The following is a 27,499-nucleotide window of genomic DNA, read 5'->3' as shown; positions in this document are numbered from 1 at the left end:
CGGGCATGGGGTGTCACAGAGCTGGGTCTCCTGTCTCTCTCTCTCTCTCTCTCTCTTTTTTTTCCAGGCACTCCCTGAGAATTCTAGAATCTGCCCAGGGATCTGTTTGTGAGTCAGGCTCTCCTCAGCTCTTGCGGCCTTGGGATCTGTGGCTTCTTGCTGACCGTGTTTTTGGTAGTGGTGGTGGTGGTGGGGCGGCTTTGTGCCTATCTTAAGCCCACACCCTGGGCTTTTATTTCCAAGATGCTCTGGGTTCTGGGCTTTTATTTCACAGACCCAACACTTGGAGCGAGCTCAGAGGCTCTGATGTCTCAGAAGCTGTGGGGCTCGGAGCTGGCAGATGGAACCGGCCTGCTTTAGGGGGCGCCCGGGTGGGGGCTTGGAGCAATGTGTGGGTGATTGGGGAGGGCCTTGACTGAGGACAGATGTGGCCTAAGCAGCTCTGCTGAGCCAGAGAGAATGCTGTGTGGTCAGCAGCTTCTCAGCAACCTGGAAATCTGCAGATGCCCCATTCTCCCAGGTCTCGGCTGCTGTGCGGCCCTGCAGCGGGCATGCACATCTGGCTGGGCAGTGGTCAGATCTCTGCTCTCGAGCCCGGCCTCTCTTGATGTTTACCAGGAGGACTCTGGTTCTGGAAGTTTCCACACATTGTGGGGTGGCTGCAGTGTAATTTCGTTATAAGTCCTTCCTTTTAACTGCTGCATATTTATGCTTAGTAATCGACTTGCATTTTCCAGCTTCATTGTGAGGTTTCAGAGCAGCATGAATGGCTTTGAACCTCCGCTTTTGATGTCGGGGGTGGCACCCAAGGAAAGCTAACTTTCTGCCGTCTTAATTGCCAAAGTAGCAGAAACAGTTCATCGCTCCCATGGAAGCCGATTGGAAACGGCTGGGCTGGCGCTGAGGGCTCAGAGAGATTTGGACCTGCGGGAGCAGCCGGTGGTGCTGCAAACTCGCCACTGCTGGCCACCGGCCACCAGTGAGGGGATGGACACTCAGCTGGGTCCCGAGTCTGCCCAGCTGATCCTGAGCCCTTGCCCGTCCCCCAGTTGGATGTAGCATTTTCTTCCACATCCCTGCGTGTCCTGGGGTGGCAGGGGAGTAGTTTTGGAGATGCAGATGCCCCAGGAGCCAGTTTTGGAGGGTCTCCTGTTTATTTACTTACTCCTGGCATGTGTGGTGTTTAGGATACACTGGCATCTGGCCCTGACTTCATGGAGCTTCTGGTCCTATTTGGCCTCCATGAGGGGCCGGGGGTGTGGTGTGTTCCGAGTGTCCAGTTCTGTATTCAGCTTCCTTCTGGGCTCTGTGAATGGGACAGCCCGTGGGAGGGGGCTGAGCGACTGTTTGGGGGTTGGTGCCTTTTGGCTGCACCCACATAGGCAGTCTGATAGCTTGAATTCATGTTCCTGATTACTTGGTGGAAGGGAACATCTTCCTGAGCACTGTCTGGAGTGCCTGTGCTGTGGCCTATCACTGTAGTTCTCTCTCCCATATCCCATAGTGCCCTGCCTCCTATGGCCCCTTCTTCTGTGGCCCCCTTTCCTGTTGACCCCTCCCCCTCCCATGGTACCTCATCTCCCATGAACTCTCATGGCCCCTACCCTGTGGCCCTCCTTTTTCATTTCCCTCACTCCTGTTGCTCCCCCTATCTAATGGCCCCCCTTTTCTCATGGCTTCCCTATCTCTATGGTCCTTGCCTTGACCCTCAGAGTTCCCTGTGTGCAGGTGTTTGGGCTCCAGAGTGACCCGTTCCCAAGAGGCAGGGGTTAAGGAGTGTGGGGCTGTCTGTGGACTTGTTCTTCCATCCCTCAATCTGGATAGTACCTCCTCTGTACCAGGCCCCAAACTTGGCCTATGTCCCTTTTTCAGAACTATAGCGTCCTGTGGGAACCTGCCTTTTTTAAGGGAACCAATACCAAGTTCCCCTCACTTGCACTGCAGGCCCCTTGGATTCCTGCCCCTTTGGTTCTGCATCTCAGGTGTACATAGGGGGTAGTAGCACCCCCTTTGGGGAACTTTGAATCTAGTCATGAGTGAGAGAAGGGGGACTTTGCTTGCTGAACCCTGTGCTGTGTTGAGGTTGAATTTGAAGGTTCCCTGCATTGTTATGGGGTCTGCAGGGTCTATCTTTGGGGTGCCATATGTAGGGGGAATCTGATGGTCAGACTGCCAGAACCTGAAGTCTCACAGTTCTGGGGACTGGGCCTGGGTCGTCTTGGGGGTTGCTTGGGACTTGACATGGTGACCTTGGGTGTCTGGCCTAACCACGGTGTGGTGGAGGGAGTATCCGAGGGTTCCGACTGAAAACGGCCCATTTCGTCTCTCTCCTGATGCCAAATTGGGACCTGTAGAAGTGGCCAGACTTTGGAGGTCAAAGGAAGATCCTCTAGTAGTGAGACTTGCCAGCCGTGGGGCGGGGGGGAACCTCAGCACAACTCATTCCCCCCTGAAGAAGGCTGTATCTCCCCATGTGGATCTTGAGTGGCACAATGTTGGGAAAACTTCAGGCAGAGATGGGCCACTAAGGCCCATGTCCACCTGTGTCCATGTATACTTGTGTCTGCATGCTCATGAATGTGTGTGCCTATGTACACATGCATGCCAGTGCATGTCTTTATCTGTACACATGTGCATACATCTGCACATGTACCTGCACATATGTGCACCCACCCATGTCTGCACCCATGTGTTATCTGTATCTGAACAGTACATGTTCATGCCTATACATATCTGGACATATCCATGTGTGACTGTCTGCACCTATGTATGCCTGCACACTTGTATTCATGTCTTCACATAGACATGTGAGTGCATTCCCATGTGCGTTTGCACATGTGTGCATACCTATGCATGTCTGCACACATGGATGAGTTCATACCTATACACACCTGCGCCTGCACACTTGCATGTGTGTGCATGCCTGTGTGTCTGTACAATGTGTCCATGGCTGAACACACATGTATTGCATGCGTACCCATGCAATACACCCATGCATGTTGGCATGAATGTGTGCATGCCTTGCATGTCTGCACCTGAGTGTGTCTGTGGGGATCTGGTCACTGGTCATGCTGGTTCCCAGGCTTCACTCCTGAAGAGTCAGTTCTATTTTGGAGCTCTCCGTGGTGCCCAGGAGGCCTGGGGCCTCTTCCAGTGATTCTTGGCCAACTGGGCCAGACCAGTGCTTAGAACCTCCAGTGCTTGGCCTCGGGGATCAAACTCAGGACCTTGAGCATCAAGGCAAATGTCTCTGTTGACATTAGAAATTGTCCTTCCTTGTTCCAACCATTCCTGCCAGAGGGCAGAGGACTGATCTTTAGGAAAGGGGGTGCCTGGGGCAGTCCCCAGATCCAGGGGCTCCAAAGGTAGTTATGAGTCATACACTGAATGCTTTCAGTCCTATGGGACCACTCCCCAACACTCAGCTGGGCATAGTGTGCAGCATGGTAGTAAGTGACCCTAAGCAGTGTCCAGGGCTCTCTGAAGTAGTAGAGTGGCCCTTGGAATGAGCCTGTGTTGGGTCTGTGGGTGCATCTGGGTTTCTGGGCAAGCCCTTACTCTGTAATGTGATGCCAGGTTTCAGGAGATTGCTGGCAGAGTTAGCACCGAGGGAGGGAGGATGCTGGCCTTGCCACGTGGCCCACCTGCTTTGATCCCCAGCACCCCATATGGTCTCCTGAGACCCACCAGGTTGATCTCTGAGCACCATTAGGTATGATCTCTCCTTCCCCATGGTTCTGCTAGAGAAATGGACTCTTACTCTGTCTTACAGATGGAAGCAAGGGCGTGGGTGGTTGATTAACGAGTGTTCTGAGCCTTCAAGGTTTGGATTCGATTCTCGAGAGCAGTGAGTCTCAGAGCGGCCCCTGTGGACCCCCAGGTATTTCAAGGAGGGCACAGCATGAGACGGGTGACACAGCATGCCACTGGGGGCACCTGGCTAGCTGGGCTACAAGAAGGAAACAGGGTAGGTGGAAGGGTGAAGAAACCCCATCCAATTTCTTTTCCAAGGGTGCTATCAACCATTGCCCCTGCCTGGGCCTTGAGCTCACCCCAATGAGCTCCCAAGGAGCACCCCTACTACCATGCCAGTTCAGCCTGTGTCCTGGGCTGGTCCTGCTCCGTGTTCCTGTGGGCCTGTGTCTCAGCCTCACAGCTCCTGTTGGCCCCAGGGCTTTTGTATGTGTTTTTGCAGCCAGAGCTGACTGCACCCCATTTTCACTCCTGTCTCCAGCCCTGTGCTCCTTCCTGTGCTGGGCTTTTTCATCCCAGGACTTGTGCCATTTTAGAGGCTCCTGCCACTGCAGACTTGCTTGATGGGTGGTCCATGGAGTTAGGGTCCAGTGGATCTCACATCTGTTTAATGCCTACAAATAAACGAGAGGGATGGACAGGGCCTGAGCACCCACCAGTTCTCAACTCAGAAATTACTTGCTTCATCCCCTCTTGGGTAGGAGGGCTCAGCCTGCAGGTTGTGTAGGTGATCATGTTGGAAGAAGGCACCTCTGGACATTGGCAGTCATGGCAGAGAGGAGGCTATGGGCACAGCTAGATGTGGGCAGTAACACTGAAGAGAGGCCATGGACACTGCTGGACAAGGCGGGGGCATTTGCTGGACTGTGGAGCCATATTTCTTCTCAGCTTCCCTTCTGGAATTATACCAGCTGGTGGTATCTGACATGAGTTTGATTTTTCTGGTGCCTGTTCCCCCTTTGGTGCCTGTCTCCCCATCTGTGGTCCCTGTTCTTCCCATTCCTGGAGTCCAGCCCTGTGCCCAGGGTCTAGCTGGGTGACGCTGAGGCTGGAGCCTGAAGCCATCATGTGTGTGTGTGTGTGTGTGTGTGTGTGTGTGTTGGGTGACGCTGAGGCTGGAGCCTGAAGCCATCATGTGTGTGTGTGTGTGTGTGTGTGTGTGTGTGTGTGTGTGTGTGTGTGTGTGTGTGTGTGTGTTGGGTGTGGGGGACTGAAGAGCTACTTGCCAGAGGATAGGGCGCCCCCCTGTGGGTGGAGAAGGGGCTGCTGAGTGCTGGGACTCGCTTTCTCACTGCGGGTAGATGGGGATCCTGGCAGAAGGATGTTCCTGAAAGTTCTTCACTGATTTCTTACTCATCTGTACCCAGCCCTTGTATGAGTGGGCAGAGCTATTCTGTGGCCTCATGTGGAGTCTGGTTCCGCCTGTGTGATGCTGCGCGGTTTATGTGCTGGGGTGGAACACCCATAGGTGTGCAGGCTGGTAGGGCCTTCCGAGTTGGAGCTTCTGGTGAAATGAGGGTCGTCTGACTGGAAGTGGGGCCCAGCCAGTGTCCCTCTGCAGGACCAGGGCCAGGTTGAGTGAGGAACCCCACCCTTCTGTGCAAGGGGTCACTTTGTGGCCCAGGAGAGCTTGCTCTATACACAGGGAAAGGAGGAACTTACCAGAAGGGACTAGAACCTGTAGTTGGTACAGTCTGCCCTCCTGTGCCCCATCCCTGCTTTCATCTGTACTCCATCTCTGCCTTCCCCTCTCCCCTATCCCTGCCTTCATGCTGATCCCCATCTTTCCCTTTGCCCCTATACACCTGGAGTGGTATTGCCTGGCCTCTTGTGCCTTTGGATGACTGCCCTGCTCATGCCCACTGCCAGTCTCAGCACTTCCTCATACTGGCAGGTGTATGCCTGTATGTGTATGTGTGTGTGGGGTCAGAGGTGGGAGGTCACAGGCTGGTGCAGCACTGCCCCACCCCACAGTGACCTGGCTGGACATTCTGTCCCTAAAAGGCTGGGCCCCCCAGGTCTCCCAGCCCAGTGGGGGTAGGTGCTGGCCATGGGTTCTGACATTGTGAACAGCTCCGCTGGGGTCTCTGCTGTCAGGTAGTAAGGTGGTGTGCTGGGTGGGGACTCCTGGCTAGCCTGCAGTGCCTGAACCCTACCCACGGCTCTGAGGACACGGCATCCTTGCTGGAATTGTCACAGTGCAGGGCATGCACTGGTGAGCCAGGGCCAGTCAGCCAGGACCATTCCTGTCCTCACCCTGTCTCTCTCTCTATGCTGTCCCTTGACCCTGCCTGGTCCTGCTTCACGCCTTCCTCTGACCCCGCCCCATCCCTCCTGACCCTGCCCATTCCTCTCCTGAGCCCACCCCTTTTCTCTTCCTCTGTTGTTCTCAGCCCCTACCCTGTGTACAGTCCTGCCCAGCCACACTCAGCCTGTTTTTACTGTACACCCAGTGCCCAGCAGCCCTTGATATTTCTCATTTAGAACCTTAATGCTCGTACCCTCTGGACTCAGGTCAGTGAGGTGGGTGGTGCAGACTGAGGTGTGACACATAAGTAAGGTGTCCTCAGCCTAATGGGCAGTGTGGAGTCAGCAAGAAGGCGAAGACAGGAGTCCCCACCACTGCCCATCTCCTGCCATCCTTGGCCCCACCAGCAGGTCCCACACTCAGGTTGTTCAGGTGTATGTCCCCGCCATACACCCACATTTCCTCTGTGTACCTTTAGGGGCACGGAACACATAGCTGTGGGGTACGTGTTTGGTGGGGTGGCAGCAGGGACTCAGTGAGAGGCTGCTGAGCAGTGAACACCCGTGTGAAGCATGGCATCCCTGGGCTATGGTGTTCCACATCCATAGTGTTCCTTGACCATGGTGTCCCGTGATCATGTTGTCTCCTGGCCAGGTGTCTCCTGACCACGGTGTCCCGCGATCATGATCCCCAACCATGGTGTCCCCATGAGCATGGTTTCCTCAAGTGTCCCTGTACCTCTCCCTACTCCACCCTTGAGATGCTGTCCTGCTGTGATCCATCTGCCCCAGGTATAATGTGCTGCCTGCCGCCTGCCTGGTCAGGTCCATGTGGGGACTTGAGTCTGGGTGCGGCCCCAGGCTTCCATTCATCCTAGGCTGAGATGTGGTCACTGTCCACCAGAACCCACAGGCACCAGACCTATTAGGCTTTCTGGGCATGACATTCAGAACCTGAGCCAGCCTCAACCACTTGGATGTCCCTTCCCTGTGTCACTGCCAGCTCCAGGCCTGAAATGATCCCCCTTTATTTCTTGCTAAGGGTCCTGCTTCCTTTTCAGTCTTTTGCTGCTGCTGTGGCTGAAAAATGCTCAGAGGCAGCTGTGGAATTTTGGTCCCTGGGTCCCCGTGTCCCCTCCTGGGGGCTGTGTTTTGATGTGGGCTCTAGGGGACTTGCTGGGTCGCCAGGCTTGAATGGAACGACTTCCATTTATGCCATTTCTTTGTGTTTCGTGTGTGTGTGTGTGTGTGTGTGTGTGTGTGTGTGTGTGTGTGTGTGTGTGTGTGTGTGTGTACATTTTGACTGACTGGTGAGTTTCCTACCCTGGCCTTTTTCAAGCATGAGCAACCTGTACTTGGCGCTGATTCTCTGATGCTACTAGGCACAGCCCCACACCCACATGGCCCTGTTGGGATGCAGAACTGTTTCCTCACATCAATTCTGTTGGAGTTTTTAGAGGCGATGGTTCCTCTGAGGCATGGAGGTTCTGTGTGTGGTGTTGGCGGACTGTCTGTATTAGGCGAGGTGCGGCAAGGGTGTTTTCTGTGGGTCAGGGGAGTCACATGTCTGGGGTCAAGGGGCTATGTGTTGTCTGTGTGTTGGGAGTCATGTGATATCTATAGGGTTGGGGGTCATGTGTTGTTTGTAGAATTGGTAAAGTCACTGTCATCTGTGGGGTTGGGGGGGTCACATGTCATGTGTGGTTAGGGGAGTCTCATTGGGCTGGGGAGTCTGTGTAAAGGAGTCAGTATGTCATTTGCGTGACAGAGTCATGCACGGTCTGTGGCCCCTCACCTCAGCCCCCACACCTTCTTCCTCTTAGCTCCTGTCTGAGGAATGGGACAGACCTGTTCCCCCCAGCCTGACGTCCAGATCCATTGACCCCATTGTGTCCCCCAAGGTCCCTGGAAGGGCCTGTGTAGGTCTTTGGAATGGAGGCCAAATCTGGGCTGATGAAGGGAGAGCCCTTCGGCGGCTGGGCTTCACATTCTCCCTGGGGAATCTTTCAGGGCCAAGTGCTCCATCTGCCCTGAGTATGGGGGACCCTGCACCCCTCTGCTTGGAGAGCCTGAGCAGATGGAGCTGGGAGCAGGGAACCCTCCGTGCTGCTCCTCAGTCACCCAGGCCCTGTGGGTGCACCCTCAGGGCTGAGTCCTCCCTGTGGGGTGAGTGGGAGGGCAAATGTGCACATGTAAATGTGAGAGTGAGGTTCGATCCCTGGCCTCCCCTATTGTCCCCTCTGCATTACTAGGAGTGATAACTAGGAGTGATCACTGAGCTGTTGGTTATGAAGTGAATGTAGAAAGTGGAGTGTCGGGGCCTCCTGAACTGTACTGTAGGCCCTATAGCGGTTGATTATCAGCACCCTCTGCAGGCCTGTTCTGAGGACATGTTGGTTTCAGGGTTGAGACCCGTGGGATAAATGACTAAACTGTATGCTAACTGGGCACCCTGTGACTCCTCCTGGTTTTCCTGCCTTGGTTTCCCGATGTTCCGAGGACACATTGATGTTGGTGATCCTGGTTTTGGTGAGTCTTGTGGGATAAGGGACTAACTTGCATGCTGGTTCAGCCAGCCAAGAGCCTTGTGTCTCCTCCTGGCCACCCGCCTTGGTTTTTCTTTTCTTTTTTCTTTTTACATTTTATTTATTTATTGATTCATTTTAATTTAGACATCATGGTTATGGGGCCAGAGAAATAGCATGGACGTAAGGCGTTTGCCTTGCATGCAGAAGCACAGTGGTTCGAATCCCGGCATCCCATATAGTCCCCCGTGCCTGCCAGGAGCGATTTCTGAGAGCCAGGAGTAACCTGTGAGCGCTGCCAAGTGTGACCCAAAAACCAAAAAAAAAAAAAAAAATAAATAAATAAATAAATAAATAAATAAATAAAAAGCCACCATGCTTACAAGGTTGTTCATACTACAGTTTTTTTCACATATAAAGTTGTTCATGATTGAGTTACAGCCATATTTTGTTCCTTCAGCAGTGCGCACTTCCCACCACCAATGCCAACAGTTTCCCTCTCACCCTTTCTGATGCCCTCTTCCCTCCCACCCACTGTCCCCCTTTCTTCTGGGGCAGGCATTTGTTTACCTCTCTCTCTCTCTCTCTCTCTCTCTCTCTCTCTCTCTCTCTCTCTCTCGCCCTCGCTCGCCTCCCTTTTTTGACACTGTGATTTGCACTACTGTTAATTAAGGGGTGCCATGAATGTCCCTTTTTTTTTTTTTTTTTTTTTTTGGTGGTTTTTGGGTCACACCCGGCAGTGCTCAGGGGAAACTCCTGGCTCCATGCTCAGAAATAATTGCTCCTGGCAGTCATGGGGGACCATATGGGATGAACTGATGACCTGCATGAAAGGCAAACGCCTTACCTTCATGCTATCTCTCCGGCCCCGAATGTCCCTTTTCATAGTAGACCTTTTCTTCTTTTTTTTTTTTTTTGGTTTTTGGGCCACACCCATTTGAAGCTCAGGGGTTACTCCTGGCTATGCGCTCAGAAATCACCCCTAGCTTGGGGGGACCATATGGGACACCGCGGGATCGAACCACGGTTCATCCGCTTGCAAGGCAGACACCTAACCTGTAGCGCCACCTTCCCGGCCCAGTAGACCTTTTCTTACTCTAACTGCATTTTCTGCTCTTTGTGCAAGTTTCCTATACCATAGACTGGTCCTTCTAATCTTCATCTCTATTGTCATTGGATATCTTTCCCACACTGTCTTATTTTCCTTATCTCCCACAGATGAGTGAGAGGGATTATTGTTTGCCCCTCTCCCTCTAACTCATTTCACTCAGCATAATAATCTCCATGTCGATCCATGTATAAACATATTTCATGACTTTATTTTTCCTAATGACTGCATAGTATTCCATTGTGTAGATGTACTACAGTTTTCTAAGCCACTCAGCTATTGTCAGGCATCTGGGTTGCTTTCCGATTCTGGCTATTATAAATAGTGCTGTGATGAACATAGGTGTTCATAGGGCATTTTTGTATTATGTTTTTGTGTTTGTAGGGTATATCCCTAGGACTGGTATTGCTGGATCATAAGGAACCTCAATTTAAGCTTCTTAAGGAATATCCAAATTGTTTTCCAGAAAGGCTCTACTAGACAGCATTTCCACCAGCAGTGAATGAGAATTCCTTTCTACCCACATCTGCACCAGCACTGGTTGTTCTTGTTCTTTGTGATGTGTGCCAGTCTCTGTGCAGTGAAATGATACCTAATTGTTGTTTTGATTTGCCCCTCCCCAATGATTAGTGTTGTGGAGCATTTTTCATGTGCCTTTTGGCCATCTGTATTTCTTCTTTGATGAACATTTCTACTCTCCACTTTTTGATGGGATTAGATGTTTTCTTCTTGCTCAGTTCTGCCAGTACCTTATATCTCAGATATTAACTCTTTATCAGGTGGATATTGGGTGAATAGTTTCTCCCATTCCATGGATAGTCTTTGTATCCTAGTCACTATTTCCTTTGAAATGCAGAAGTTTCTCAGTTTAATGTAGTCCCATTTGTTTATCTCTACTTCCACTTGCTTGGACGGTGTTGTTTCCTCTATGTACCTTATGATTTCAGGTCTGATATCAAGGTCTTTAATCCATTTTGATTCGACTTTTGTCATGGTGTTAAAGAGAGGTTGATTTTTTTGTATGTAGTTGACCAGTTTTCCCAGCACCACTTGTTGAAGAGGCTTTCCTTGTTCCACTTCATATTTCTTGCCCCTTTTTCGAAAATTTATTGGTTGTATACCTGGGGGTCAGTTTCAAGAATACTTAAGTCTATTTCATTGATCTGAGGGTCTGTCTTTGTTCTAATACCATGCTGTTTTAATGACTTTTTTAAATTTTTTATTTATTTATGTTTTGGGCCACACCCGTTTGATGCTCAGGGGTTACTCCTGGCTAAGCGCTCAGAAATTGCCCCTGGCTTGGGGGACCATATGGGACACTGGGGATCGAACCACCGACCTTCCTTGGCTAGTGCTTGCAAGGCAGACACCTTACCTCTAGCTCCACCTCACCAGCCCCAATGACTATTGTTTTATAGTACAATTTAAAGTTGGGGAAGGGGATGCCTCCCATCTTCTTTTTCCCAATGATTGCTTTAGCTATTTGTGAATGAATTTCAGGAGTATTTAATCCACTTTTTTGAAAAATGTCATTGGTATTTTTAGAGGGATTGTGTTAAATCTGTACAGTGCTTTGGGAAGTATTGCCATTTAATGATGTTAATACTCCCAATCCATGAGCAGTGTATATGTCTCCATCATCCTTGTGTTCTCTTTAATTTTTCTTGAAGCAGTGTTTTGTAGTTTTCTTTCTTTTCTTTTTTTTTGGGGGGGGGGGAGGTCACGCCCAGCAGCACTCAGGGTTACTCCTGGCTCTACGCTCAGAAATCGCTTCTGATAGACACAGGAGACCATATGGGATGCCAGGATTCAAACCATCATCTGTCCTGAATAGGCTGCATGCAAGGCAAACGCCTTACCACTGTGCTGTCTCCAGCTCCGATAGTTGATATTTTTAGATACTGTTTTATTTATTTTTATTTTTTTGTTTATTTTTGGGCCAGACCCGGCAGCACTCACAGGTTACTCCTGGTTCTATACTCAGAAATCACTACTGGCATGCTCCGGGGACCATATGGGATGCCGGGATTCGAACCACTGTCCTTCTGTATGCAAGGCAAATGCCCTACCTCCATGCTTTCTCTCCAGCCCATTTTGCAGTTTTTTTCTGTATAGGTCTTTTACCTCTTTAGTTAAGTTGACTCCAAGATACTTGATTTTCTGCAACACAGTTGTGAATCAGATTATTTTCTTTTAATGTCTCTTTCTTTTCTTTCATTCTTTGTATATAAGGATATCATGGATTTTTGTGTGTTAATTTTGTAGCCTGCAACTTTACTATACAAATCTATTGTTTCTAGAAGCTTTTTGGTTGAGTCGTTAGGATTCTCTAAATATAGTAACATGTCATCTGCAAACAGTGCAAGCTTGACTTCTTCCTTTCCTATCTGGATGACCTTTCTACTTCAGTTTTTGTGGTCTGTGGTGCCAAGTTCAAGTTTCTTACCCTTCTCCCTGCCCTGAGCTGGAGTGTTCAGTGGTTCCCACCCACCCTGCTGGAATGCAGAAGCTGTCTGCCGGGTCTGGGGCCGGACCCCGACTCAAAGAAGGCCTGTTCCATGCTTGTTTCCACATATCCAAGATAATGGGGAGTGTTGATGGGGCAGAAACAAAGTCATCTGAGGGCCAAGATGGAGCCAGGAGCAACCTTGGGGCACTTGGGATGACTTGCTGTCATTCCTATTGAAGCAGAGAAACAGGGAGCCTGGGGCTGGCAGTGCCACACAGGGCCTGGGGCCCTCATTGCCAGTGTCCCAGGATGGGGGCCCAGGATTGTATCTGTTCAATGAACTGCAGTTTCCTGTACCCTGAACAAGTCCTGTGGTACTATTGGGGAGCACTTTAGCCATCTGAATACACAAGGGACCTGCGGCTGGGGTGGACAAAAAGCCAGTGGTGGGGTCTTGAGGAGGAGCCATGTGGGATGGCTATAGCGTGAGTGGGTGTGTGGGTGATCCTGGCTGTAACAAGGGGTTAGTATGGGTGCAGCGAGGACCTGTGGGGATCAGGGATGCATGTCATTCCATTGCAGAAGGAGGGGGGCATGCATCCTGGTTGGGTTGACCCCGGTAAAACAGGGCAGGGCTTAGCCCATGCAGACACCCTCTGCACCTCCTCTCTGGCTCTGTGTCCAACATTCATACCGGTGAGATCCCCTTCCCCTACATCTCTGCCCACCTGTGTATGCTGGCTCTCAGCAGATCATTGGGCATCTGTCACAGGCCTGTCAGCATCACTGGCATTTTGGTTGTCTTGTGTCTGTGTAGCACTTTCCTTGCTCACTGTGTTTGGGGTGGCAGTGGCCCTGTGTTGCCCTGGGGCCACCCTGATTGCCCTGTCTTGTGCTTTCCTTTCCCTCACCCTCCCTGCTCCTGCTCGTCTGCATCAGTGTCTGCCTCAAAGAATTTCGTCATTTTAGACTTCAGGCTCTTCTGGGAACCTCCATAGCTGGTTTCAGTTTCGTCATTTTGACTTTTGGATCATACCTGTTGGTGCTCAGGGCTGACTCCTGGCTATACTCCTGGCTGTGCTCAGGTGGCCATTTGGGATGCCAAGGATCGAACCTAGGTCTGCTGCATATAAGGCCAGTGCTGCACCCCTGTGCCAGTCTCCAGCCTCTGTAGCTGGTTCCTAGTCTAACTTCACCCAGCACATGTCTTGACCTTTGTGTTCTTTGCATCTGGTTTGAGCTGGTATTGGTGCATCTGCTTGTTTTGTTGTGAAAGCATTGTCAGCCCTTGCACTCATCTGGGTATGTCCTTCCATGCCTGTGGGTGCTGCTGCATGTGGGTGTTCCCAGCCACATGGGTGTGTACGCATGGGTATTCCTGACCACATGGGGCATGTGCACGTGGGTGCTCCTGGCCATGTGGGATGTGCACATGTATGAGGGTGCTTCTGACCACGTGGGACATATGCAGTCAGTACATGTCATGGCTGCATAGGGCTGGTATGTCAGGCACTGCCTGGCCCTGGGCTGTTGTGTGTGGTGAGAGTGGTGCCTGTGTCCCCATCCCTTCTTGGGGCCAGGGAAGATGTCTTCCCTCTTAGCATACTTGGTGCCTGTGCCCATAGCCTCCTCACAGGCAGCATGTACTCAGTGGTGGCATGTTCACTCCTGAGGGATATTTCTTCCTGGCCTGAGGGGGAGCTCTGGGGTGCTTCTCTGGGTGAGCCTGGGCCTTTGCATCGCTAGGTCTTGTGTGCTGCTCTGGTTATGCTTCTTCCTGCCTTCACATAGCTCCAGCACGTTTAGGTGTGTACTGCTGCTGCTCTGTGTGGGGAGACCAGGGGCTCCCCACACCTCAAAGAGCAGCCTTCCTGCTCTCCAACCGGCCTCTGATTGAGGGTAGAGCCTGCTTGCACTCTTCCTGGCACATGTGAACTGGCTTTGCTGGTCCCTGAGACCCCTGAGAAGCCCCTTTTTGCTTGCCTGGTGCTGCTGGGTGCTGCAGTCTGTGAACCTTTGTGGGAATGGTTCAGGTGGGGGTGTTTTTTCTCTGGGACTCCTGAGAGAAACATCCTTGGGAGTTTCTCTTCTGGGCACTCAGTCCTCCCAGAGTTGCTTTGCTCCTCCCACCAATTCTTCTCATCTTCTGGTTGGGCTTGTTGGTGTTGGCATGGTTCCTCTGGGGATGTAGAGGGTCTGTCCTCACAGTAGGGCTTGCATCCCCCAGCATAGCCACTGGAGGTATTCAGGCCTAATAGGATAGCTGAAAGCATCTCGGTCTCTTTGGGGGGTCAGTGCCCTACATGCCCAATGGCCTCTACAATAGATGGGTTCTAGTGGACAGTCTCCCAATGGCCGGGCTGTCCTCAGTGGGCAGGCTTTTTTCAGAGGGTGGGCTTTCAGGGGATGGGCTCTTCTTCATGGGCGGGCTCCCAGTGGGAGTGTGGGTACCTTGAACCCTGCCCTAGAAGCTTCCCCTTTGGGGCTGCCCTGACCTTGCTCATCTTTTCTTGTCCCACCCCCAGGTCTGCTCCTGAGCCCTCAGCCCCAGGCTCTTCTGTTGCTGCTCCAGAGACCAGCCGGGTCCCCTCTTCACTGCTGCCTGCGCATGTGCCGGGGGGACCCAGGAGCCCCCGTTCACCAGCACGTCATCAGCCCTTTCCTGCCCAGGATCGGGGTGCACGTAGCCACCATGAGCTCGCAGAGCCACCCAGGTAAGCAGCTTGCATTTAGGATTTAGGTGTGGTTGCACATGTTGTCTGGGCCCAAGGCTGGGCTTCCTTCACATGAGGCTGCCCGGGGGCCTTCCCTCAGCACCCTGAGTTTGGTGGGTGCCTAGGGAGGGTGCTAGGGGTTGGTTCAGTTCACAGGACTGGAGGATTGAGTGGGGCTGAGGAGAGCAGAGCATATCCAGGGAGAGCAGTGCTGGGCTGGGAAAACAGGGCAGGGAGGACCGAGCCATAGGCTGGGGAGTGTGTGTCTAACTCTCAGTAGAGAGAGGATCTGTTGGCTGCATTTTGGTCCCCACTATCCTGGAAGAGCCCCAGAGCTTGGGTGGTGGCCGGTGGGTGAGTGACCCTATGTCCTGTGATTGTCTTTGGGACCCTGAGATTGTCCCACCTGAGATTGGCACCTCCTGGGATGGACTGTCAGGGCCACCTGGTAAACTTGGATAGGTTCTTCTGCAGGGGCAGATGTGGCCTGTGGGCTGTTTCAATATGCTCCAGTATCAACACATGCAGCATAGATACACCTATACCTGCTTTCTCTGATGCTCGTGAGAGCGAACACAGCCTCTTCTTGGTGATATTCTCTATAGTTAAAATGCACGGGCAGGGAGCGATGACACTTGTGTAGAGAGCGATAGAGACACATGCAGGGTGTGATGGGGCACTTGGCAGTATGTGATGGAGCACATGGGCCAGAGCACACGTGCAGAAACCGATGGAGGGAGCGATGGAGGGCAGGGAGTGATGGAGCAACACGGGGAGCAATAGAGCATGTACAGGAAGTGACGGAGCACTCATGTAGGGAGTGGTAGAGCATACGGCAGAGAGTAATGGAGCATATGGTCAGGATGGGAGGGAGCACATGGGCTGAGAGATGGAACATGTGCAGGGAACGATCGAGCATATGTAAAGAGCAATGGAACACACAGAGAAGTGATGAGCAGTGCACACAGGCACGAAGCGATGGAGCATGTATGCAGTGAGTGATGGAGAACGTGGGCAGGGAGTCATGGAGCACACGGGAAGGGAGTGCTAGAGTGCTCATGCAGGGCATGATGGAGCATACGGGTAAGGGTAAGGAGTAATGGAGCGCCTGGGCAGGGAGCAATGGACTACCCGTGCAGGGAGCGATGGCACACGTGCCAAGAGTGATAGAGACGTGTACAGAGAGCAAGAGACATGGGCAAAGAGCGATTGAGCTGACATACAGGAGCAATGGAGCACATGGGCAAGGAGTGGTGGAGCACACAGGAAGGGAATGATGGAGCTCACGTGCAGGAGTGATGAAACATATGGGTAAGGAGAGATGGAGTGCATCGGCAGGAAGTGATGGAGCACTTGTAGGGAGTGATGGGAGCTTGAGCCAAGAGTACACCTGTAGGGAGCGATGAAGCATGAGCAGAGTGATGGAACATGCAGGGAGCAATGGAGCATACAGGTAGGGAGCGTATGGGCAGAGAGCAGGATGTAGTTGTAAGGCAATTGCTTAAATGTGCTGATAGCCATTGAGCATGCTAGCCGATACATTGTAGGTGCAGATGTTTACAGTGTAGGCGCATGCACTGTGCCGAAAGATTGTATGTGCAGTGATACAGTGTCTGTAGATACAATGTGTGCAGATAGAAAGGACAGTGTCTACAAATAGTGTGTGTGTGTGTGTGTGTGCATGCAGAGATACACTGTGTATGAAGATACAATATAATTCTGATTGTATGTGTGCAGATAGATTCAGTGTGAAGATTGTGTCGATAGATTCAGTGTATGCACTGACTGTATATAGTGTGTTCAGATACAGTGTGTGCAGAGACAGTGTTTGTAAATAAATATAGTGTATGCAGATACAGTTATGGGTAGACACAGTATGTAGATAGATACAGGTTGTGCAATAGATATTGTGTGTGATATAGTGTGTGTGCATGGATAGATAGTATGTGCAGATAGATAAGTGTGTACAGATAATAGTGTGTATGCAGCTATAGCGTGTATGTGTGGATAGCTACTGTGCATTTAGACGGACTGAGTGTAATTGCAGAGATAGTTTGTGTTCAGCTAGAGATGTGGTACATGGCCAGGTTGAGCACTTCACAGACTCGTGTCTCATGGTTTTTTAGGAGATCCCTGCTCTCGTTGGCAGCCGTGCCCAGGCACCCTGGGGTGGGCTCAGCACAGGAACTGCGGATGCTGCTGGTCTGTGCTCCCAAGTTCCTGGTCTGCTCCCTCAGGCCTGTGCAGTATCCTCAGGGCTGTGCTTCAGCCCAGCCGCCCTGCACTGACCACTGAGGTGTTTCCTCCTTATGAGGGAAGAAGTGGAGGGTGCAGGATTTTGTGGGCTCCCTGCCTGCCACCCTTTGCGGACAGAGACCTGCATAGCCCAACTGGCTGGCAGAAGTGCTTGGGGATCACCTCCTACCTTCTGCCCCCAGACTCAGGGCTTCTTGGCTCTTGGCCCGCAGCAGAGCTGGCTGTGCCCCGAGATATGCCTGCTCCCTGAAGTGTCCTATTCTCTTGCTCTCTCCCCGACCCTCCCTCTGCTGCAGGGCGAGGCCTGTGAGCTCTGTTTATGGCTGAACTTTGCCAGAGCCCGCCCGGCCTCTGACGTCAAAGCCCTGAACTGTTGGGCTTTTATTGCTGTGGAGAAACAGGGTGATGTGAACAGCCGGGCGGGCCTGGACTCGGGAGCCTGAACCCGCCTTTGAGGGGAAGAATCACCAAAAGTCTGCAAGGGCTGCAGGGCTCTGCGCTCCAGGTCTCTGCGGGTGGGGGGGCTCGGCGAGTTGTGTGGGCGCCAGGCCTCCTCCTGGCTTGCTTCTCAGGGATGGTGGGGGCTCAGACTTGCTTGGGGGTGCTTGGTTAATTAAGTATGGGGGCGCCGGCCCTCCTTGCAGGAATGAGGGCTGGGTTCTGGAGAGGATGTGGGCCTGCTGACTGTGGATGACAGCAGATGCTCTTGGCACTGGGCCTGCTTGCCGCCCACCACTGCCCTGCCCTGTCCAGTGTCCTGAGCTGTGCACATGGGCTTTTCCGTGGTAGTCATGGCACCGTCTGAGCAGTTCAGCCACTGTGCTTCCGGAGCCTGCCGCCTGCCTGCCTTCAAGCCCACATTGGTTATGTGTGTTGGGTCTGGCCAGGCGGGCACGTTTCCTCCCGCTTGGCCCCAGGCCTGTGCTCCAAGGGGCTCCTGCCCAACCTCTTGTTGCTCTTTGAGTAGGTGCAAGCGGTCACTGGGCCGTGTCCATGTCACAGGGCTGCTGTGTGGGGGTAGGGAGGACCAAGATTCTAGGTTCAACTGGGACCTGTGGGAGACCCCAGTGGGGCAGTGGCACTAAGTGGGATGGCCAGGGGAGAGCAGCTTGGCGGCCTCTGATGCATGAGAGTCCCCAAAGGGAGGTGGCTGGGAGTCTGGAGCAGGGGAGCCGGAGCTGGAGACTTAGGTCCCAAATCTGAGGGCTGGGGACCTTAGGGTGCCCAACTCTATCTGTGGACATCACTCTGTCTCCCATCTTCATGTCCCTGGCCATGACTTAGAGTGCTGGCTGTTGCATGCTGCCCCCTGCCCCCACCCCCACCCCCCACTCTGCACCCTCTTTCCCCAGGTCCGTAATCAGACGTGGTTTGTTCTGGAAATCATGGAGATGCAGCCACTTCTCTTTCAGCCTTTTTAATTTTTTTTCCTTCAAATCCTCAAATTGTGTTTTGTCTTTGAAAACTCACAAATGCTCGCTGCTTCTGAAGAGTAGAGAGGATCCGCATCAGACGGAGCATTGATGATCTGTTTTGGCAATTCTCTGAACATTCTCTTACAGTTGGTGGAATATTTGCATTAGGTCCTTTTTCTCAAAGCCCCATTGTAGAAATGCAAATGTCTGAGTTCTGAGATGTTGAATGTCGGATGATTAATGATATTGAAATTTAAGAGTGAATTCCTGGTAGGCATTTGGCAGGAATACTCTCGGCTGGAGAGTCATCAGGAGCCATTGATGGGGCAGAGCAGGGGGTGGGGTGGTTAGGGGTTTGGTGGGTGTGTGGATCCCAGAGGTGGGTTGCAGGACAGGGGTGCTCTAGGCACAGACCACCAGGTCCTGGGTCCTGTCATCTTTTGTGAGGTGTGCAGATGGGGTGTAGTGTTACTTTTTGTGTTTGAACCCAGGTTGGCCATCTTGCACATCTGTCTTATTTGTTGTCCTTGGAACTGTGTGTTCCATAGTTCTGTTGGGACCATGTGCCCATCTTTTTTTCATTGTCCTTTGGGATTATATGTCCATCTTTGCTCAGTTTCTTGTTGGGACCAGAACGTGTCCCCTTTGGAAGTGCCCATCCATGTCAGATCAGCTGTTCACATCACCTGGCTTTGCTTTTTTACTGGTGTCATTTGTCACTTCTTTTGGCATCTTTTGGCCCCACTGTCTGCATCCAAGTCAGCTGAACATCCAGCTTATTTTTCCAGTGTCTTGTGGAGGATCTGCTATTTTTTGTTTGTTTTTACTAGATTCTTTTTCCTTTTCTTTTCTTTTTGGTTATTGGTCACACCCAGTGGCGCTCAGGGGTTACTCCTGGCTCTAGGCTCAGAAATCGCTCCGGGAAAGCTCGGGGGGCTATATGGGATTCCAGGATTTGAACCACCGTCCTTCTGCATGAAAGACAAACACCCTACCTCCATGCTATCTCTCCAGCCCCTGTTTTCACTAAATTCTTTAATTGAAACACCATGAGATACATGTTTCTAAGTTCTTTATGATTGAATTTCAGTCATACAATGTCCAACACCTTCACCAGTATACATTTCCCTCTACCAATGTCCCCGCTTTCTGTCCCATCTCCCGGTCCTCTCTCCACACTGCCTCTATGGCAGATATTTTCCTTTTCTCCTCTTGCTCTTCTACCTTTCTCTCTGTCTCTCTTTCTTTTTGTCTTCTTACTCTTGCCTTTATTCCTTTTAGACATTATGGTTTGCTTACTGTTATTGCAATGGGTATCATGCATATCACTTTGTCCCCTTTCAGCACCCAGTTCTTGTCCAGTGATCATTTCCAACTATCTTTGTCACATAGTGGTCCCTTCTCTGCTCTAACTTCACTCCCCTGCTCTTTGTGGCAAGCTTCCAACCATATACTGGTCCCCTGGCTCTCGTCTCTGTTGTCTTTTTTGTTTGTTTGAGCCACACCCAATGGCACTCAGGGGTTACTCCTGGCTCTGTGTTCAGAAATCACTTCTGGCAACTCGGAGGACCATATGGGATGCCAGGGATTGAGCCTGGGCAGGCTCCAGTCAGCTGCGTGCAAGGCAAACACCCTACAGCTGTGTTATCGCTCCGGCCCTCTACTGTCTTTGGATATTATTACCTGACTTTTCTTTTTAATATTTCACAGATGAGCACAATCATTTTATGTCTACCCCTCTCCCTCTGACTCATTTCATCCAGCATAATACTCTCCATATCCATCCATATCTAAGCAGGTTTCATGACTTCATATTTCCCAACAGCTGCATAGTATTCCATTATGTAGATGTACCACTGTTTCTTTATCTATTTATCTGTTCTTGGGCACTTGGGCTGTTTCTAGATTCTGGATATTGTGAATAGTACTGCATTCAATATAGGAGTACAGCGAGCTTTTCTGCATTGTAAATTTTAAGCCCTTAGGATAGGACTGGTATTGCTGAGTTATATAGAGGCTCAATTTCTAGTTTTTGAGCAATATCCTTATTTTATTTTCCCAAAAGGCTGGCCCAGTCAGCATTCCCACCAGTAGTGAATGAGAGTCCCTTTCTCCCTGCATCTGCGCCAGCACTGGTTGTTCTTGTTCTTTGTGATGTGTGCCAGTTTCTGTGGTGTGAGATGTTATCTCATTGTTGTTTTGATTTGCATCTCCCTGATGATTAATGATGCGGAACGTTTTTTCATGTGCCTTTTGGCAATCTGTATTTTTTCTTTGAGGAAGTTTCTGTTCTTCTCTTCCCATTTTTGGATGGCGTTAGATAGATTTGTTTTCTTGTTAATTTCTACTAGTGCCTTATATATTACCTCCTTATCAGGTGGTTATTGGGTGAATAGCTTCTCCCATTCTTTGTGGCCTGGTCACTGTTTCCTTTGAGGTGCAGAAACTTTTTAGTTTAATGCAGAAAAAAGAACACAGAAGCTTCTTTATCTTTGCTTCCACTTGCTTGTTCAATGGTGTTTCGTCCTTGAAGATGCCTTTTGCTCCGAAGTCATGAGTGTTCTGCCTACTTTTTCCTCTGTATACCTTCTGGTTTCAGTTCTGGAATCAAGGTCTTTCTCCATTTTGATTTGACTTTTGGGCATGGTGTCAAAGAGAGGTCTGAATTCACTTTTTTTACATGTAGCTGATCAGTTTTCCTAACACCACTTGTTTAAGAGGTGTTCTTTGCTCCACTTCCTATTTCTTGCTCCTTTATCAAAGATTAATTGATCATGTACCTGAAAGTCAGTTTCAGGATATTCAAATCTATTGCATTGAGCTGAGGGTCTTTCTTTTTACTAATACATGCTTTTTTAATGATGACCACTTTATAGTGTAGTCTGAAGTCAAGGACCTGCTATTCTTTTTTTGGGGGGGGGTCACACCCCACAGCGCTCAGGGGTTACTCCTGGCTCTGCGCTCAGAAATCACTCTTAGCAGCTCAGGGGACCATATGGGATGTCATGGATTGAACCTGGGTTCATCCCGGCTCCACCACGTGCAAGGCAAACTCCATGCCGCTGTGCTATTGCTCTGGCCCCAGGACCTGCTATTCTCGGTGGTTTTTCATTGTTAGTGTTTTTGTTTGTTTGGTTTTGGGTTTTGGTCCACACTCAGCAGTGCTCAAGGGTTACTTCTGGCTCTGCACTCAGAAATTGCTCCTGCCAGGCTGTGGGGACCAATTCTGTCAGGTCTGCCTTTGGATCTCTGTTGCTGCTTATTTCCCTTCATTTTTTTTGTCTCGCGCTCAGACGATTCGAGTCAGCACGTTTCCTCTTGGTGGGGATCCACGTGTGGCCTCAGTGCTCTCAGCTTTTAGAGGTCACTGTCTGTTGCCAGTGCCTGGTTTCTGTTTTTGCTAATTTAAAATCTTTTTTTGCCTTTCTCTGTGTGGTTGCCTCATTGGGGCTGTCACTCAAACTCAGCCCTGGTGTCACCTTGTGTGGTGTGTTTGCCCCAGGAAAGCACAATGGGAAGGACAGACTTCACAGGGCTCAGACCTTATTGAAGCAGCTTCTCCACAGTTGGGGAAGGTCTCAGGAAACTCATGCATATTCATGAGGGGGAGTGGCAGGCATGTGCCTTCAAGGAACACACCATGAACATATGCAGCGTGGGCAGAAGATGCAGAGAAATGCCATCCAATGTGCGTTCAGTGCCATGATGAAAAGCAAGGAGGCTAGAGGTGAGAAAGGGCCCCATTGCATTGTACAGTGTGCCTGCTTACCTGGGTCCTGGTCTGGGCAGAAGTGTCTTAAGGTAAAGTTCTGGCCCATCTGAGTCACAAGGGGTGGGGACCTACTAAGCAAGGGGCTGCTTCTCCAGGAAGAGGTGGTCACAGGGCAGCCTGTTTTAGCTTTTCCAAAATCCAGAGAACCCTCCATTTTCAAGGGGGAGATAAAAGGGATAAAGTTGCTGAAACTTTGACAAGTGGCATGAAGATTTTTCCACATTCATAGCTTTGTGTTCTATGAAATTTTCTGTGGGTTTTATGTAAATAATCTTTCCCAGATTAATTTGATTCTTTTTTCAGGGGTTACTCCTGGCTCTGCACTCAGAAATCTCTCCTGGCAGGCATGGGGGACCATATGGGATGCCGGGATTCCAACCACCGTCTGTTTTGGATCTGCTGCGTGCAAGGCAAACGCCCTACCACCGTGCTATCTCTCTGCCCCTTAATTTGGCTAATTTTTTGTTTGTTTTTGTTTTGTTTCTTTGGGCCACATCAAGTGACGCTCAGGGATTACTCTTGACTATTCACTCAGAAATCGCTCCTGCTTGGGGGACCATATGGGATCATATGCTGGAGATCGAACCGCTGTCCATGCTAGGCTAGTGCTTGCAAGGCCTTACCTCTAGTGCCACACTCTGGCCCTTAATTTGGTTCTTTTTTGTTCTTCATCTACAGGTTTTTCTCATGAGATGTTGAACTAGGTGGAACAATGTGATATTTGATCTTTTTTAGTTTTTTCCAAAGTTATTAATTCTTTTTATGCAGCTTATCTTTTTCTTCTTGGTTAATGTGATAAATTTTTGTCAATAAATCTAACTTGGTTAAGTGCATTCTTATTCTTGGACTTCTGGATTTATGTTTTTTATATTTGGCTTACGTTTTTTTGCGGAGGTGGTATTTGGGGCACATCTGATGGTGGCCAAGGCTCACTATACAACTGCAGAGTTGGTTTTTACTTCTGGCTCTGTTTGCAGGGGTCATGTCTGACAGTGCTTGGGTGACCCTACTTGATGCTGGAATAGAACTGAATTTGAAAAAAAAAAAACTGTATTTGATTGCCCATGTCCTCTCTCAGACCCACACTTCCATACTTCGATTAGTTTTTTTTTTTTTTTTTTTTTTTTTTGGTTTTTGAGCCACACCCGTTTGATGCTCAGGGGTTACTCCTGGCTAAGTGCTCAGAAATTGCCCCTGGCTTGGGGGGACCATATGGGACGCCGGGGGATCGAACCGCGGTCCGTTCCTTGGCTAGCGCTTACAAGGCAGACACCTTATCTTTAGCGCCACCTTCCCGGCCCCTCGATTAGTTTTTGTTGTTGCTGGGGGTTATTTATTTCTTCGTTCTCGGACCATGCTCAGCAGTGCTCAGGACTACTCTTGGCTTCGCTGAGGGACCACTCCTGGCAGGGTACGGGGGACCTTGGCAGTGATGGAGATAGAGCCCTCCCTGCTGTGCCCTTGCTCTGACCATCTAGATTCCGTTTTATTCCATCTGAATTTGAGGTTAACCTTTGATTTTTCTTTATTGAATTGTCTTTATTGGTTTTCATGTTCATGGTCAGGTTCTGCTGGTCTCTTGAAATGCAATAAGTTTCCCCCCTTTAATCCTGACCAGGTTGGGGAGAAAAGGGCTGTGTGCCCTGTGGGGTTCTTGCTCCTAACAGCCTTTGAGGATGCTCAGGCCACTGGCTCTGGGACCATGACAATGTCTTGTTCAATCCGTGGCTGTGCAACCCCCACCATGGGTCCCCCCACCACCACCACCATGCTGTGACGGGGTAGCATGTGGCCCTGTAAAGTATTATTGATCTATATTGTCTGTCACGTGTGGCAGGAAGTGGTGCCCTCCCCACCCTCTGCCCATTGGTCCTGGTGGGGTGGTGCAGCCTTCCTGTCAGTGTTGATAGGTGCATCTCCTGCACCTTCCTGGACCCCTTCACCAACGGCTTCCTCCGAATGAACAGAGAATCAGCTAATTCCTGATTTAACTGAGGAAGGCCCCACACTGCCTTTTCCTCCATCCATGCCTCTGCTGAACACCTTTGATCTCCCCATGGAGCAATGTGTCTCCCCTACCCCCAGCAGCCAGGGCTGGTCAATGCTTCCTGGGAGGAGGGAGTGGCAGGGTGGGACGAGGGTCACTCAGGCAAATACCCCTTTTCTAAGCTGAGCCAATCTGTGCTGAGAGTGTTGTGTTGTGCATGGTCACATAGGTTTGCTGACCGGGTTCTGAGTCACTGACACACCTTTTAAGGTGTTCTTTTTCCCACGGCCACCCTGAAGTTGTTCCCAGTGTTGCAGCTGAAGGAATAGTGCTTTTGCTGTCCAGAACCTTCTCTCAGACAATGGAACAAGCACTGTCCATCTGCTGACAAGCAGCTTAGCTTAGTGTCTGTTCCTGTGGCATGTGGGGGCTCTTGGGGAACTGACAGGGCACACTGTCCCCATCCTACCCAGAGCCTGTGTGGTCCCAGCGGCTCCTCCTGGCACAAGTTTACTCTGCCCTGCAGAAGAGGCTCCTCTGTCTGCCCAGCAAGGTGTTCACCTTGGTTTTGGGCTGTGAGAGACAGTGTTAGGCCTGTCCCAGCACCCTGGGGATAGTTACTGCTGGGGTGTAGCTGCTGTGTGTATCCTGTAGCTACCTTATTTGTTCCCATGTAGAAAGCTCCAGAGTGGAGAATAGGTGAGCCAGTGGCTGGGGTGTGCTTGACTCTGGGTCCTCCCAATATGCAGCACCAGAAGAGGTCCAGAGATGCTCCTTTTTATGGTAGGGGTGGCACCACCTGGGTCTGCATGTCCACCCTGATTCTAGCATGGGGAGGCGCTCGGGTGTGTCATCTGGGGAGTGTCATTGTCAGCTCATCTTGCTTGGGCCTGAGAACAGCTGCCCCTGTTTCTGCAGACGTGGGTGGGTCCTGGTCTCAAGCCCCCCCTGGGTGAGGCCCAGACCCTCGCTGCCCTCATTCTTTGGCTCTGTGACCGGAACTTTAGGATGTGGCTTCTGAGAAATGGGCTCCGAGGGTCCTGGTGGGGAAGATGCCCACAGAGCTGGCCAGCTGGCTTAGTCCCAGCGACTGGCTACGTTTGGGCCTTGCAGTGGGTCCCCTGGCCCTGACTGCTGGGCCTGAGCTGGCCTGGACGCGGAGCTCAGCTTACACTCTGCCCTCTGGGCCTGGCTGCCCTGCCAAGTGGTTTCTAACAAAGCCTTCGTCCTCCCTGGATTAATTCCTGGCACGCAGTGCCTGGCGCTCTTGCGTCAGTGACTCGTCACAGCCTGGCTGTCTGGATGAGACGTAAACAGGAGGCTGGAGTCCTGGACAGTGCTGGCTGCCCCAAGCAGTGGGCTGGGCTCAGAGATCAAGCTGCCAGGCGTGTCCTGTCTGTGACGCAGCCTGGCCGGGGTCGAGGGACATTGTGCTCCGGGGGGTGGTGCCATGCACAGATGGAGCTGGCTGCTGCCAGACCATTCTGTTTTGTCCTGTGTCCTATCATGTTTCTCTTCCCCCTTCCTCCTCACTGTCTTCCTCATACCTAGGGCCTAGTACAGGCCCTTGGAACCCTCCTGAGAGAGTTGGGCTAGAGAAAGCCTTGCTCAGGCATCTGTACATACCTTCTGGAAGGCCCTGTCTCTGCACTTCCTATTCATCCTCACTCCACAGTCTCACCTTGGTACTCCACTTTCTGCATACCTTCCCCATGGGGCCTCTGCTTAGGGCTCCCGCCCTCCTCTTTCAGAAGAGGCAGAAACCAGCAGCCTCCTGCTGGGTCCCACACAGCCTGTTCCCAGTTTGGCCTGAAGCAGGCCCAGCCCTGTCCCAACTGTGCAGCCTTGCTTTGGGGGGCTGCTGGCATCCTTGGTTCCTGTGTCCACCCGGAGTCTGGACTTTCTGGCTGCTGGAGGGTTGGGACAGTGGAACCAACAACAGAGCCTGGGCCCGGGCACCAGTACCAGCAGCAGAACCTGGACTGTCCTGTAGTCAGAGCCTGTCAGTGCTGGAGCCACGGCCTTTTGGCTTGCTCCAGTTCTGGCTTCTGTTGGACACAGTACTAGTGGGGGAGGGGGGACCCTGCCAGGATCCTCCGTCTGACCCTGTCCTGTGAACCTGGTATGGTCTTCAAGCTAACACTCAACTTCAGGGCTGCCTCTTTGTGGGGCTTCCTGTTCACAGTTCTGAAAATTGCAGGACCGAGAGTGCAAGATAGTCACAGTCTGTGCACAGACACTGACAACATCCAGAATGCTCCAGAACTCACAGAAGAAGGGCATGGAGCGCAGTGGGTGTGCCTGAGCACCCGGGCCAGAGACGGGAGGGGGCACAGCTGGGTCTGAGTAGGAAGGAGAGTACCTGGGCCAGTAGAGGGAGAGTACCTGTATCCAAGAGCAGAAGGGGAGCATCTGGCCAGAGCAGGAAGGGCAACACCCAGATCAGAGTAGAAGGGGAAACACCCAGGTTTGAGCAGGAGCAGAAGCACTTCTGTCAGAGCAGGAAGGAGAGCACCTCGCTTCAAGTGGGAAGGGGAGCACCCAGGCCTGAGAGCAGGAGGGGAGCACAGTTCTCCCAACAGCAAGAGGGAGAGTCAGCCTGGTGGGAGCATCAGTCAGCCTTGTGGTCCCTGGTACCCTCCTTCCCTGGGACAAGCCACCTTGGGGTACACGATTCCCTGAGTTCTGTTTCTGAGGTGCTGGGGAGGTGAAGGCACAGTGGGCTGAGTGGGTTGGGTTCCAACCCGGGGGTGCTGTGGGGACCCTGAATCATGGGCTGAGGTTGCTGATTTGTTCTCACTCAGCCTGACTGCAGTGTGGATCCTGACTGTGGTGTAGACAATCCCCCACTATTGTGTAGATCAAGGGTCTCAAACTCAATTTACCTGGGGGCCGCAAACAGCCCGCAGGCCATGAGTTTGAGACCCCTGGTGTAGATCATTCCTGACTGAGATGCAGATGAACCCCCTGACTTCGGTGTAGGTAACCACCTGACTATGGTGTGGATGATCTCCTGACTCCTCTCTGCTTTTCCATGCTGATAGATTGTCTGACCCAGACGTGGATGTTTTGACTTCTTTTTTTTTTTTTTTGGGAGGGGGGCCAAACCCGTTTGATGCTCAGGGGTTACTCCTGGCTATGTGCTCAGAAATCGCCCCTGGCTTGGGGGGGACCATATGGGACGCTGGGGGATCGAACTGCGGTTCGTCCTACGCTAGCGATTGCAAGGCAGACACCTTACCTCTAGCGCCACCTTCCCGGCCCCAGCTTCTT

At 51.4% G+C, this 27,499-nt stretch overlaps 1 protein-coding gene across 3 annotated transcripts in view; it reads left to right on the top strand.

Annotated features, from left to right (window-relative positions):
* The window catches only part of HDAC4 (histone deacetylase 4), a 95,696-nt gene that overhangs the window by 2,365 nt on the left and 65,832 nt on the right, over positions 1–27,499 (top strand). For all 3 annotated transcript variants that reach the window (XM_049782541.1, XM_049782542.1, XM_049782540.1), the window contains exon 2: positions 14,608–14,796. In XM_049782541.1, coding sequence (XP_049638498.1) covers positions 14,691–14,796 — 106 coding nt within the window. In that variant the 5' untranslated portion in view covers positions 14,608–14,690. The remainder of the gene's footprint in view (positions 1–14,607; positions 14,797–27,499) is intronic.

This window comes from Suncus etruscus, chromosome 10, assembly GCF_024139225.1.
Source record: "Suncus etruscus isolate mSunEtr1 chromosome 10, mSunEtr1.pri.cur, whole genome shotgun sequence".
In the NCBI taxonomy this organism is placed as follows: Eukaryota; Metazoa; Chordata; class Mammalia; order Eulipotyphla; family Soricidae; genus Suncus; species Suncus etruscus.
This window is presented reverse-complemented; position numbering and strand designations above follow the sequence as displayed.